The following is a 15,102-nucleotide window of genomic DNA, read 5'->3' as shown; positions in this document are numbered from 1 at the left end:
GAATTTTTCTGCTAAACTCTGACAGTGCTCACGAACACCCAGCCACTCCTCTTTGTCTCTGTAACTTGTAGAGTTCAGTTCTCACCTTTGTACTTGTGGGACTCCAGAAGGTGTAGTCCTTACCTAATCTTACCTTTGTGTTGAGCTCATGGGTAACATGACTTGATCTATATGCATTAATTTATTTAACAATTGAGTGCCTACTATGAGCCAGGTGTTTTTGTAGACTTTGGGGATGGAGAGTGAACAACGTAAATTCCCTCCTCGCATTGCACTTCTACTGTAGAGCTACTGTGCTTACAAATAAGTAATTCAACAATGAGAAGTATATGGTGTGTCAGATATGATGAATGCCATGAAGGGAAGGAAAGCAGCGTAAGAAAGAAGAGGTAGTGTTATAGTTTCTGTGGTGGTCAGAGATCAGTCATTTACAAGGTGTTCCTTGTTAACCATTTGCTTTGTCTCTAACAGTTATTTGAGAGTAGTGGTGTTTTATATCCTGTTAGTTCAGATAATTTAGAATACATTGATGAGACTTTTATTGTCCAACTCTTAATGTATGAGAACAGTAAAGACTTTAAAAAGTTCCCAGATCTCACTGTTTGAAGAAAAACCCTATACCTGGCATTTGCTAGTGATCACCTATAGAAATAATTGCTACATCATGGGGCTGTTCTGTGCCATATGTCTCAGAGTCTCCTTCTTCTACTACCCTCCTCTCACTCACTCACTTTTTTAAAATTATATGATTAAACTTGTGCAGTGTTGTGTAGAATAGTATTTTTACTTGCATTATGCTTGGTGTTTGCTTTTTTTGTGTGTACTCTGTCCATCTTCATTCTGACTTGGCTCATTTTTATTTGAAATGGTTTAATTGGGAATTAAAAATTGCTTTTTTGACCCTTGTATTCTGCAGGGATTTGCTGCCAGTTACACTTTCTGATTCTTTCACTAACTAAACAGTGGACTTGCTGAAACCATTGATGGCCTGTTTGTCTTCATGCCATGTACACTGGGTCTTATTGATTGATGCTTCTCCTTGGTTGGTGAATTAGGACAGAAATTGTTTGGGGCAGAAATAGGTAAAATGTCAGCAGGTGTTGTCACAGGGAACACACTCTTTCCTAGGGTTTAGCCCAGGACACATAGTCCTTCATTCTCAATAGTTTATTGTCCACTCTCAAAATATCTACCCCTCAATATTTTCTGGCAACTCTTTTTGGACCTCTGTTAATGTAGCATCTTCTTTCAAGTTGTGGAGTTTGGTCCTCTCTTGAGAGTCACTTTCATCATTCAACACTGTATTCCTTGGACCTCACATTCAGCCTGGAGTTGTTGCCCATTCGATCCCCACCTCTAATGACTATTTCAACACCTTGAGTTCTGTCTACTTCCAGCCGGCTGCTCCAACCAGGACTTTTCTTGAGGAGAGCCAGCCTGACAGGTACTCAATTTATAGGTTTCTTTTGACTCCTGGAGAGCTAGCCTGATTCCAACCCAACTAGATTATTCCTCAAAGGAAATTCTCTCACATTTCATTGTTTAAAGGTACTTTCCAGTAACTCTGACATAAAGCTCACATGTCCCTGAATTTAGGCAGATTGGGGACCATGTGACCGCTCTGAAGCTTAGTTTTAATATCTGTAAAATAGGATTTGAAATACTTTCTTCATAGGGTTTATTGTCAGAATTAAGTGAGCGATATAAAGTGCTGAGTAAGGTGTTTGACATAAAGAAGGACTCCATCAATGTTAGAATTCTTCTTTCCCTCCTGGTACCCGCCCTTTTATCTTCCTTGTCCTGAAATACACACAAGATGGCAGCTGAGCTGACCATCTACCTTTTGTGGATATTATAAAATGTCAACATCCGACTTATCCCTAAACCATTATATGCTAAAGGAATCTCTAATCCGTCAGCAAGTTATTGAGCACCTAACTATTTGTCTGCCAGATGCCAGAGAAGATCTGAAACTGTGAAAAAGCAAAATAAAACAGAGTAGAATGTGGTTACCTGGGGCTGGGGGTGGGGGGTTGGGGAGATGTTTAAAGGTGCAGACTTGAAACTCTTGATAAGTACGTTCTGGAGACCCAGTGCACAGCATGGTGATTGGAGACAGCAGCACTGGATTATAAACTTCAGAGAGACTAGATCTTAATTGTGATAAGAGGTGTTAGCTAATGCTACTGTTTCACAACATATAAGGTATCAACGCATCCCTTAAACTTATATAATGTTATGTGTCAATTACAACTCAAAACAAAAAAAATACGTTTGTGAAGGAAACATGCCTGTGTGAGAATAACAAAAAAACCCTCACTTTATGTAGTTTACAAAGGGCTTTGACTTTGTGGTTTCATTTGATCCTCCTGGCAATCATCCCTGTGGTACAGCTAGAGAAACTGATTCCCAAATAGGTTAATAGGCTTGCTCAAGGTCAGAGGTAAGACGTGGCAGGGCTAGGACCAGATCCCAGACCCTCTTTCTCCAAAACAATTTTTTTGTTTTGTTCTACACAGTATCTCCTGTCTCTCTCATGTGCACTCAAGAAAACTCAAGAACAAAGCAACGTAATTTACATAATAAGGAAAGGAACATTCATAGGAAGGAGACGTTTGTGTGGGCTGGAGTTGCCCCTTGCACGATGTAATAGTAACGGCTGGGGGACGCCAGAGTCAGAGATGTCAGACCTGCCCCATAGATAGCCCGGTTGGGTTTTGCTGAAAGACACGGGTGCTGTTGGAAAGGTAAAGTAAGAAGCCAGTGAGTTGGTAGGATTCGTGAAATTGATCTTCTTGGGCTGACCTTGGCTCCTTACCGGGGATGTGCATAGCCTTGGCTGGCTTCCAGTTCTGAAAAGCAGTGCTGCGTCTTCAAGGACCATATATTTTTGTAGACAGCTCTGCTACTGCATAAATTGGCCAGAACTGACAGCAGGCCAGAGACCCTGAGGACTTACTGTACCTTAAGTGCACTTGAGGTGGGTGGGTCACACTGGCCTAGCCAGCGTCTGTCTCTCATTTGTCAAGTATGTGTTTCTGTCCAGTATTGTCTCTTATCATCTTTAGTATAAAAGACTGTGTGTGAAGAATAGTTAAGGGATCATTGAAGTAATGGCATGTTTGGGGCAAGGAGTAATTCTAGACTTTTATGTAGCTGTAGTGATAGAATGAGATGTTTCCACCCTCCTACCCTCTCTCCTCCCATATCAAATGATGCTCATTCATGAAGTCCACATGGGTCACTAAGGAATTAAATAAGGCTGAATGGACGCTGAAAAATGCCGGGTTCACAGTGTGGACAAGTTCACCTCCTTGAAAGTACAGGAAGTCATGCAGGCCAATGGTTGCTGGAACCAGTCCTGACCCACCCCAAGGACCTAAGTGAAGTGGAAGGGTGGGTGCAGCACAGCCTTGGGCTGACTGGTGTAAAATCAGCCACTGAAAACGCTTTGTGACTTAGAAGTCAGGCCCACCAGGTAGTCTGGTGTGTTCCCAGGATATTAGGAAGGGAAATTTCAAAAGAGTTCCTGACTCAGATGAAATACATCCCAAGGCAGCGAGAGAATTGTAGGTGGGATTGCTGGCCAGCTGGGAGTCATCTTTGTGAAATGGTTGAGGATGGAAAGTTGCCAGAGAGCTGGAGAGAGATTAATGTCCTCATTTCCCCCTAAAGAGGAAAGAAGGTGGAGTCAGGAGCTAATGACCCATGAACTTCAAATTGATCTTGACAAAGAACTGTAGACTACAGGATTCAGGTGATGAGGTGAAGCACTTTTAAATGAAAGCGATGATCATAAGAATCAGCCAGAGTTCAGTCAGGGCAAACCATGCCAGACTGTCTTGAGTGCTTCCTCAGGGAGAGCGATTAGAGGGGTAGGCCAGGAGCTACTCTGGACGTGGCATTTCTGGTTTCAGCACGCCATTTGTTACAGTCTGTCAGGGGATTATAGATGAGAAGGATCCATTGGGCAATAGAATAGTGAGGAGGATTCATAAACTTTTGAACTATCATATCCACAAAGTGCTGATCTCATAAATGCCAACAACTTCCTTACTGCGGGAGGTTTTCATTCATTCATTGAAGCCACTTTTTCTGTGGACACGATGTTTTTCATGATAAAATTCCCTTTTGAACTCATAATGTATAGGCAGTGTAAGAATTTGGGTAATGTGGCTCTCTTATAAGACTGTAGTCTTAGAGTAAGGTGAGTTTTGATCTCCAATATAGACGTTACTGTTTCCCTCTGCGGCGGGGAGGTTGTGAGTGATGGGTGCTGAGGGGGGCAGGGACCACCTTGTTTCCCACGGCATTGATCCACCCAAGTGTTGGAAGGAAGGATTGCAGGGACCAGCCCTTCTGTCCATACCACTCGAGACCCCACAAGTTTGTGTCCTTGACCAAACTGAAGAACACTGGGAACCACTGAGGATTTTTAAATGGAGGAACAACCATTGATTGGATCTGTGTTGTAGAAAGGTTACTCTGGCTGTAGGTTGGGTAATGTCAGAAGATGGCAAGACTGGAAATAGAGAAATAAAAGACCATGGCAGTAATACATGTGGGAGAGAATGGTAGAATAGGAATGAAAAGAAAGTGAGGATATTTGAGAGATATTTGGAAGGTAGGATTGATAGGCCTGGGTACTAAGTGTAAGAAATCTAGAAAGGATGATGCCCATGTTTCTGACTTGGGCACTTGAGAGGGTAGTGGCACCATGTACTGACATGGGAGACAGCATTCAGAGGAGGCAGTGGGGGAGGTCAGTTTTGGCCGCGAAGACTCAGAGGTGTCTGTGGGACATCAGGTGGGGATGTCTCGTAGACTGACCTGCTAGATGTAGGGATCTGCAGTTTAGGAAACAGGTCTGGGCTAAAGATACAACACTGAGTTTATTTTACATCCACCAAGAGATTCTTTTTTAATTGAGATATAATTGACATATAATGCTGTATTAGTTTCATATGTACAACATCGTGATTCAATATTTGTTTACATTGCAAAATGCTCACCACAGTAAGTCTAGTTAACATGCGTCACTATACATAGTTACAAATTCTTTTTCTTTTTTTTTCTTGTGATAAGCTACTTTTAAGATCTTCTCTATTGACAGTTTTCAAATATGCAATGCAGTAGTTTTAACTGTAGTCACCATACTGTGCATGACATTCCCAGGACTTACTTTATTTATTTTTAAAATATATGTTATGGATTTTAGAGAGAAAGGGAGGAGAGAGAGAAACATCAATGATGAGAAAGAATCATTGATCAGATGCCTCCTGCACGTCCCCTATTGGGGATCAAGCCCACAACCCAGGCATGTACCCTTAACCAGAATTGAACCATGGACCCTTCCGTCCATAGGCCAATGCTCTAACCACTGAGCAAAACCAGCTAAGGCTGAATTACTTATTTTATAGCTGGAAGTTTGTACCTTTTGACCCCATGTAAAGGTACTTTTATAATATTTTACTATATAGTTACTTTCCCAAGGGCATGAGCTCCATTAAGTCCAAATACTCATTGAATCCAAACTGCTCCGTCTCCATGTGAATGATTGACTTGCAAGGATTCTGGCTCCATGCAATTATGTCTGTAATAAGTGAAGGGTAAAGACTTCAGAATACCCTAGGTATTTCAAGGCATTCTGCTTCATAGTTAATCATGGTAGTCGCCTGACAAAATAGAACTGTTATAAGTATCTCATGAATAGTAATCGGTAATGCCTATTCATTTACTTTAGAGAAATATGGTCTTGAGCTGATTTTGCTATTACGTTCTCCAGCCCTGTAAGTCACATTCCCTGGTGCATGAATAATTAGAGAGAGCGAGCCATACATTTTTCAAGTTGTTACCATTTTTTTTCAGGCACACCAGATGCTAAACTTGACATTTTCTCGCTGCTGTCAGGAATGGCCATGCTTAGTGTCCAGGCTCATTCTGTCCCACTGTTTACTTTGGCTTCGGTGTTTGGCTTCTTTCAAGTCACTTGCCTTCCATGTGTACAGAGGTGGATCCCCACACAGGCGGACGGAGCGTGTGTCAGCCTGGAAGTGCTGCTCTTGCTGTGATGGATGGAGAAGAGTCGGTTCACCATGGTTAGGGGTTGTGTGGGAGCGGGTAGAGGCGCCTACGCAGTGCCAATTTCTTGGCTGTTCTCCGTATGCATGGGGAACCCACCTGCGCACACAGACTCCCCTTTCTTTGCCGTATTTTGCTAAGACTTTATTTCTCAATTTTATTGTAAGAAAAGTAGAATACAGCTTTAATGAAATGCGGGGCAAATGAATGCACTCTGAATTCTGGATTGCTGACTGGAAATGAGATCTCTGTTGTTGATGTGTCTGTGACTCTCCGTCTGTTAACGTTAAGAACATGAAGAGGGTAGAAAGCTGTTTTTCCTTTGCAGTGAGCATTGTCAAAGGAAGTGGGTGAAATCAGGAGCCTTTTCCTCCTTATTGTCTGTCTGCCTTATCATTAAGATGCACTGATTAGGTTACAGACTGCTTTACAATTAAGCCTGAACTGCGATGCTGTGTGTGTGTGTGTGTGTGTGTGTCTGTGAGCACTTTGGGCTTTTTTTTTCCTCTCAGGCTTTGGTTATTTATGCTACATTATGTCTTCCCACTACAACATACAGTGGACTTACCCAGGGGCATTCAAATGGGGCTCAGAGCTCCAATTTTTCTTTTTTAATTAATAATGTTCTTGATCAACCAAAGGACTTGTATGCATGCATATAAGCATAACCAATGGACATAAGACACTGGGGGATAGGGGAGGCTAGGGGGCTGTCTAGGGTGGGGGGGAAAAATGGACACATATGTAATACCCTTTGTATTTAAGCAATAAAAAAAAATAATGTTCTCATAGGAGCGTAATGGATGCTTTATTTCATTGAATGAAATCAATGAACACTTAGATGAGTATTTTTGCAAATAATAAAAACAAACATAAAAATCTCTCTCTGTTTCTATCACTAGACTTAACTTTGTCTACGACAGAAACTTACAGCCACGTTAGAAGGGTGTGCTTCGGTGGTAACACTGACTGGATTTCAATCTCAGAGCCACCACTTTCTAACTGTGTGGCTTGGGCAACCCTATTGGATGTCTCTAAGTCATGGTTCCTTCCTCTCTGGAAAGTGGTTTGCTGGACTTTGTTAGGATTAAATGAGATAATATAGGTAAAGCCTTTAGTGCCTGCATCCAGGAAGTACTTGATAAAGATTAGCTATTATCTGCCTCTTTGGCCTGTAGCATACCTTCTGACTGCCCAAATAGCCTTACATTTGTCCCCAGACTGTTTTTATAATGCTGGTTTTGTTAGTTTTTTTCACCTATTACACTTTTTCTTGAGGTTTCTCTGGGACACCAGTCATAGCTTTTGCTCCCGTGAATCCTCACATCTTACTGAACTCAGTTCTTCAAGCAGAGCTTGACGCATCTTTGCTTCCTTGGAATATGTTCTTTTGTAGGGGATGTTGCTCCCAAACCACTCTCTCTTCTGCTCCCCTGTCTTCCATTGAATTCATTCATACAGCATGTTTGGTTCCTTTTGTCAGTTACTTTGTAGGGAGTAAATTAAGGCACAGAACCGTCATATAAGCAGCTCACACCACAGCTTTTTCTCCTTCTATGGGTTAATGTGAAAGTTTATCTTACAGATCTTTTGGAGATCCACTATTGTTTTTCTAACTAAATTCAACTTTCTTCATGTTTTATTTCTTTCTTCTCTGACCTGCTTTTGTTTGTTTGTTTTATAATTTCCCTTCCCAATGGGCACCATTCCTCAAGATGTGGATGAGTGCCTGGACCCGAAGGTCTGCACTAATGGGACCTGCTCCAACCTTGAAGGCTCCTACATGTGTTCCTGTCACAAGGGCTACACCCCGACCCCAGACCACAAGCACTGCAAAGGTAAAGACTGTCATCACCTCTCTCCGTGTTGTTTGAACTTCCATTAGGAATATGTGAGAGTAACTAGCCTTAGAAAGGGGCCCACATTACCTGTGGTTTATTTTCACTGAGCTACTTGGGTATGCAGACCATAGCTACGTATACAATGGAAGATAGTGTATTTTTACAGAGCATCTGTAAACCATAGATCTGTTTATTTAAATTTTTTTGTTTCTATAAATAATATGTACAGTTGCACAACTCTGTGAATATACAGAAACATCGAATTGCATACTTTAAATAGGTGAGTTGCATGGTATGTGAATTAGATCTCATTGAAATTGCTACTAAAAAAAACATACCCAAGACGTGGGTTTGATCCCCAGTTGGGGCCTGTACAGGAGGCAACCGATGGATGGTTTTCTCCCACATCAATGCCTCTCTCTCTCCGTCTCCCTCTCCTGCTCTCTCTCCCCCTTTCTCTCTCTCTCTCTCTCAAATCAATAAAAACTTATCCTCGGGTGAGGATTTTTTAAAAAGTTCCTATCTTCTCCTTTAGAAACCTATATAGGCATTAAGTGTTTTCCTTATTCATCAATCAAAACCTTTCCTATTTTATAATAATAAACTACATAACATCCTTTTTCTTTAGTTATTTCATCATCTTTTCCAAATCACATCAGCTCATAGATGTCAAAATCTTCCCAGGTCATAAATCTCTCTCTTTTCAACTTTGTAGCAAAGCTGCTAATCTCACCTTGTGGATGGTCCGAAATATTGACTTTGTCTTCACCTCACTAAATAGACTGACAGCCTTTAGCAGGTTATGAAGACATTGCCTAACGTGTTCATTTATTTCTGCTTTATTTTTTGCATCTCTTTGCATCTGTGCAGTTTAGCACTGTATGTCCTAATTTTATACATAACTAGAGGTAGTCTCTATTTGAACTCTCAGCTGGACTTGTCAGAGGACATATGTGCAAAAAGTCTCTTAATTATCTTTCACAGAGAATAATATTTTATTTCCATCTCTTGGCACAAAAGAGAGATGACATTTTCCTGCATGCCTGTTCTTTAGAAAGCTTTCTTTTATCGTAGGAGTTTGGTCCCTTCTCCGAAACGAAAAATGCCTTTTGATCTGTAGAATTAAACAGCCTCTGTTCCCCTTGGTGATTTTAAAGACCCAGCGGCCACCTGATTCAACTGGGTTGCCTCAGGTTGTTCCAAATGTGCATGTCATTACTTATAATGAATTACTTCCGACAGTCTTCCCAGTACAAATGAGGAACTTGTGTAAGGCGTCTGGCTTACCCTGCCGGTACTGGAATGGAGGGTCTCTTCTTGTGGCAGACATCGTCACATGAGAATATTTAATTTGTCATCTTCTTTGAGAAAATCAAAAAGAGTCCAAGGCACTAAAAATGTTGTCAGACATTACATGAGATCCAACACGCTACAGGAGCAGTTGTTGGTCTCAAGTTCTTGAACTGAGAGACCTCAAGTATTTTATAGAATGTGCTGAAAGAAAATACGGTGTAGGCTGTTCTTTGCTGTCGGCCACTCCTAAAACTAATAGACTTAGAGTGTTGGAAAGGTATAAAATAATTCTTCAGATGAAATTCAGCTCACTTACTTGATTTCCCTTTTGGTAGTCAACAATTGGCAGGCAGGACTTATGTATAAATAAAAGGGATCGATAACACAATAAGTGAAACAAAAGTTTATAGTACACTAATTTCTACATAAAATTAAATGGAAAACCGCCCCCACAAATTCCTGAACTACAATTAGGTTAATAGTTTATGTGAGCTTTTTTTAAGGAAACTTCTAATAGCTCGAGACCTTGCTTGTATCAGGATAAAATCAAAAGGTTACTGCCTCCCTAGAGTTTAAGAAATGCATCTTTGCTCAGAAAACAGGTAATTGTCAATAACACTTAGGGGGAAGGACTGTTCTCTTGGGTAAAAACTTTTAGAGACATTGTAACTAGGATATTTTGGGAAGAAAGCAATAGTCAGACATTGATTGCTAGGACTTAGTTTCCGTAAAAGAAATCAAGTCATTTAATCAAGGCATTTAAAAAATTCTCACTACTTTCTCTTTTAATATTCCAGCAGCCATCAATACAATACCATCATTTCACTTGGCTTTCCTTGTTTCTTTAAAATTAAGTTCTGTGGTTAGAGTGTTGGCCCCCGCACCAAAGGATGTCAGGTTTGATTCTGGGTCAAGTACACATTCCTGGGTTGCAGGTTGATCACTGGCAATCAATCAATGTGTCACTCTTCTCTCTCACATCAATGCTTCTCTCTCTCTCTCTCTCTCTCTCTCTCTCTCTCTCTCTCTCTCTCTCTCTCTCTCTCCTCCTCCTCCTCCTCCTCCTCCTCCTCCTCCTCCTCCCAATAAATAAATAAGTTCAGTATCTTTTAACACAACTATTTGATTTTTTACTTTTTCAGCTTCTTCTAAATATAGGAGAAATGTTTGTTTATCTCCATTACTGCCTTCAATATAGTTTTGTTTCTAAAATTCTTGGTAGTGTCTTAATTCAACCTTCTTTCCTGAAATTTCTACATGCTACCAATTGTCACTATTTTGTGCTTAGATTCTGTCTTCTGTTTTCAACTTTCAACTATTTCATCTTGTATTCCTGCTATAGCCAAAGTATGGGAGAGATGGCAAAGGGCTTCATGTTATATTAAAAGTAGCTTTAACTTGCTCATAACTTTATTGTTTATTTTTAACTTTTTCCATTCCACAGTTCCGCTGCTGAGGTTGGTATGAGGAACATTTAGTGAGCTGGATCAGACTAAAATTTAGAGGGTCTCACATAGGAAGTATTATTATTTTTGTAATATTAACCCCAGAATGTACTGTAGAGAACATTACATTCCCCCTTTTCTTTATTTATAGAAAACTTAAATGGAACACCTTGTGGGCAGTGGCTTAGTTTAGTCTGAGTTGAGACTAAACTAAGTCACTAGTCTAGCTATGACCTAATTTCAAACAGTTGCCATTGTATGTGTTTCCAGATATTGATGAATGTCAGCAAGGGAATCTCTGCATGAACGGGCAGTGCAAAAACACCGAGGGCTCCTTCAGGTGTACCTGTGGGCAGGGCTACCAGCTGTCAGCAGCGAAAGACCAGTGTGAAGGTAGGCCTGTGGCAACGTGAGCTCCTGTGCTTTCAGCCTGAGACCCCTGGCCTGGAACAGGTGCACTCGGGAAAGTGAGGCACTCCATCGATGATGGCTTTCTAGTGCCAGGAAGCAAGCGACTTACACTTACGTCAGGAAAGTCAATGAAACAGGATGGAAAATATGTAAATTTGAAAAATAGGTAATTAGTGATCAAGTGGTTGGGCATTCATATTCGTAAGAAAAAAATACTGCACTCTGTATTCCTTACTACAGAAAATCAATTCGGTTGAATTCATTTGAAAGTTGTGCACACTAGGATTCTTGCAATTAGAAGGTCGTTATATCAGTCTGGTATGTGCTGTGGACTGTTAATGACCTTAACTTTTATGTGTATTCAGCTTTAAAACATTTTTCCTTTTAAAAAAAATCACTAAAGAAGACTTTTCAGCAAGACTGCAATAGTGTCCCCTTTCTACTCGGGGATAGAGTTTGTAAATTATGCCCTATTCCTACAGGTGATCGTGAGGAGTTTGGACCTCACTAGGCTTGACCTTAGACTTAAAAGAAATTTAATTGAGCTCAATACAAAAAATCACTTTCGGGTAGTAAATGAATCTGTGGTACGCTTTTCCAATAATACCTCATTTACAGTAATAGGCAGTGGGCTGCAGTGTGCAACGCTCTAGACCAGTGGTTCTCAACCTTCTGGCCCTTTAAATACAGTTCCTCATGTTGTGACCCAACCAGAAAATTATTTTTGTTGCTACTTCATAACTGTCATGTTGCTACTGTTATGAATCGTAGTGTAAATATCTGATATGCAGGATGGTCTTACGCGACCCCTGTGAAAGGGTCGTTCAACCACCAAAGGGGTCACGATCCACAGGTTAAGTACCGTTGCTCTAGACTAGCCGTGGGCAAACTACGGCCCGCGGGCCAGATCCGGCTTGTTTGAAATGAATAAAACTAAAAAAAAAAAAAAGACCGTACCCTTTTATGTAATGATGTTTACTTTGAATTTATATTAGTTCACACAAACACTCCATCCATGCTTTTGTTCCGACCCTCCGGTCCAGTTTAAGAACCCATTGTGGCCCTCGAGTCAAAAAGTTTGCCCACCCCTTCTCTAGACTATCACAGAGTGTCATAGTCGAACCTATAAAAGAAAACTAAGAAGTTTAGTGAAGTCTTATAGACCCTAGCAACGTATTTACCACACACCGGTAAACAGTGGGATTCATATGTACAGGCTTTTAACACACTGATTAAAATTGTAAATTTATCTGGATTTCTCCCTATTGGGGGATTAATAGCTTTTTACTAGAGTAATGTTTCATTCACATAATGAAAAATCAAATCTAAGTTAATTATAAGACATCTAATTTATATACTTCCTTTGCATGAATTATTGAAAGAATTTTGTAATATAATTTTTAATTGATTGCAGAGAGGAAGGGAGAGGGAGAGATAGAAACATCAATGATAAGAGAGAATCAATTGGCTGCCTCCTACTGGGGATCAGGCCCGCAACCCAGGCGTGTGCCCTGACTGGGAATCGAATGGTGATCTGCTGGTTCATAGGTCGATGCTCAACCACTGAGCCACACCAGCCGGGATAAAAGTATTTTTAAAGCATCCCTTCTGCAGGTTCTTTTCCCTCCCCTGCTCACAGATATTGACGAATGCCAGCACCGCCATCTCTGCACCAACGGGCAGTGCAGGAACACGGAGGGCTCCTTCCGCTGCGTGTGTGACCAGGGCTACAGAGCGTCCGCCCTGGGGGACCACTGTGAAGGTGAGAATTGCTCCTGATGTCAGAACCAGAAGATGCCGGAATCAGACAGAAATCAGTATGTTTTCCCAGCCTGGGTCCTCGAGCCCAACCTTTTGGCTTCACAGTTGAGGACATTAGGTCCCTGCAAAGTGTTTTCCCCAAGGCCACACAGGGGATGCAGAGAAGGAGTGGGACCCAGGTTTTCTTCGCACCGCTGGGAGCTATTTGTTAGAAGCCTTGTGCCCGTGAAAGGAGGAAAGGACCAGTTTAACTTTTCTCAGCTGTGGATGGAGTGTGGTCCTGGGTGTGCAGTTTTGAATGGTGACACCTTATTTATGCAGGACCGGCATGCAAATGATCCACATAAGTAAATCCAAGTTAGTTTTGCAGATAACGGGAACGTTTTTAAGAGGCAAACATTAATTCGATTTTGAGCTTTTTTCATAGGATAGTCCTAAAAGATACCCCACATGTACAGGCACTGTGCAGTCATTACCCACTCCGTACCTGCTGTGGCCCAGAACCTCTCTGAGGCCTCAGGGCTGCTGAATCCGCCTGCCACCCATCTGGCTCTTGTGACTTCTGTCTGCTTTTGATATCCGTCCAAGTAACAAGTTTTTTCCTGACTAGCCTGCTGACTTACTGCATTTTGACTCTGTCCGTTGTGAAGTGTGAATGTGGCAGGTCGGTGCCCCACGTAGAGCGTGCAAGTCGGGGGGGAGTCTGAACCCCACCTGTGAGAGAAGTGGGTGTGCTCTCTAGTGAAAGCTTTTAGGGCCCGTATTTCAATGGCCCCAGATACTTTTTAACTTCCTGCCCCAGTCGGTTGGGAAGGATCCACTGGACTTCATAGCCTCCTGCTTTTCTGCCCAGAGAGCTTGGCACAGCAGTCGCAGCCCTTCTGGGGGGCGATTTGGGCAGTTTCCAGGGCCTCACCATGTCCACTATTGGTGAATCACCTTCTAGGATTTTACCCTAAGGTGGTAATGTTCTAATGTTCTTCAAAGGTCTGACGACACCCGTGAAAAGTTGTAATCAACATACCTATTGAAAAATAGGCAAAGGGTCAAACAAGTGATAAGTCAATCTAATAAACTTTGTGTGAAAGAGTGTGTTTGGGGAACTCTATCCACATGGGTAAATGTTAATGATCCAACATAGTGGTGCTTCAGAGTGGGAGAGGCAGCCATGGGAACCTCTTGTGAAGTAAGTTAGCGGCATGGCACACGCTGGGGCCTGAAACCCTCCTTCCCTGATCCCGGCCTGGCCAACAGGTTGACCAAGCCATTGGTTAAGTTTTGGGTAATGGGTCTCATCCAAGGGCATGTTCCTTTCTTTGGGCTGTTGTAAGGTGTAACCACTTTTCGGAAGTTCAGGATGTTTATTCTCAAAACATCCAGTGCATGAAAAGCCAAATAAAAACTGTTTAGCCAACATCCTCGTCATGGTTAATATATATGATTATAAGATACTATTCTGTTCCATGAGAAAGCTTCTTTTGGAATATATTATTGATTCTTTTTTCATCAAGTCAGGGCTCATTTTCCTACTGTCCTAGGTTATAAATAGGACTGGAGTCCATCCAGCTAAGTCAGAGCTCCCTCTGAAACTCTATTATTGCTCCAGCCTGATAATTCCCATCCGGCACTGCTTCCAGCCCTCCAGTGTATTTAGCTGTAATTAACTGAGCTGTGACGGTTTGCATGCTGCTCACAGCTGTGGGAAGAAGAGCCATCCTTCTTGTCGGTTTTTATATTACATGTGTAGTTTTTCTCTAATAAATTCTGGCAAAGACATTGTTTTCCTACAGGGTTGTCCTGCAGTCCTGCTGGCCTTAGAGTTGGAAACCCAAGCACTGATTTCATTTCTGTGTGCTGTTGACTACACTCAGCAGCCACTTCGTCTAACGTGACGGGGTTAGCGCAGTGGTCCTGGTTATCGGAGGTCCAGGCGTCTCAACCTTGAAAGGCTCTGCCTCCACTTGTTCCCCTTCCAGGCACAGGGTCTGATTCCATGCCTATCTTAGCACCTTCCCCAGCCCTCACTGGGGTTGCTCCCTGCTAATCCCTTACAAAGCCCGAGACAAAGGTTCCTGATTTACTCTGACTTCCGGTGGCCCCTACATCACAAAATATTCATCAGCTGGGTGTCCTCTCAGGGTAGTGGTCTTCACTGATGGGTCAGCAACAGGGCAGAGGGTCATTAGTCATCACAGCTGGCCCTGATGGCGGCCATGGTGTAGCCTGGCCTTGCTGCTTTTCTGGTCCTGGAGCTGAAACACAACTGAGCC

General features: G+C 42.0%; 1 protein-coding gene across 14 annotated transcripts in view; it reads left to right on the top strand.

Moving 5' to 3' along the window:
• LTBP1 (latent transforming growth factor beta binding protein 1) overlaps positions 1–15,102 on the top strand; it is a 342,667-nt gene that overhangs the window by 253,073 nt on the left and 74,492 nt on the right. For all 14 annotated transcript variants that reach the window (XM_059660163.1, XM_059660160.1, XM_059660158.1 and 11 more), the window contains 3 exons: positions 7,797–7,919; positions 10,931–11,053; positions 12,711–12,833. In XM_059660163.1, coding sequence (XP_059516146.1) covers positions 7,797–7,919; positions 10,931–11,053; positions 12,711–12,833 — 369 coding nt within the window. The remainder of the gene's footprint in view (positions 1–7,796; positions 7,920–10,930; positions 11,054–12,710; positions 12,834–15,102) is intronic.

Source organism: Myotis daubentonii, chromosome 12, assembly GCF_963259705.1.
Source record: "Myotis daubentonii chromosome 12, mMyoDau2.1, whole genome shotgun sequence".
NCBI lineage: Eukaryota > Metazoa > Chordata > Mammalia > Chiroptera > Vespertilionidae > Myotis > Myotis daubentonii.
The sequence above is the reverse complement of the archived record's forward strand: the minus strand, read 5'-3'. Positions and strand labels throughout refer to the sequence as shown.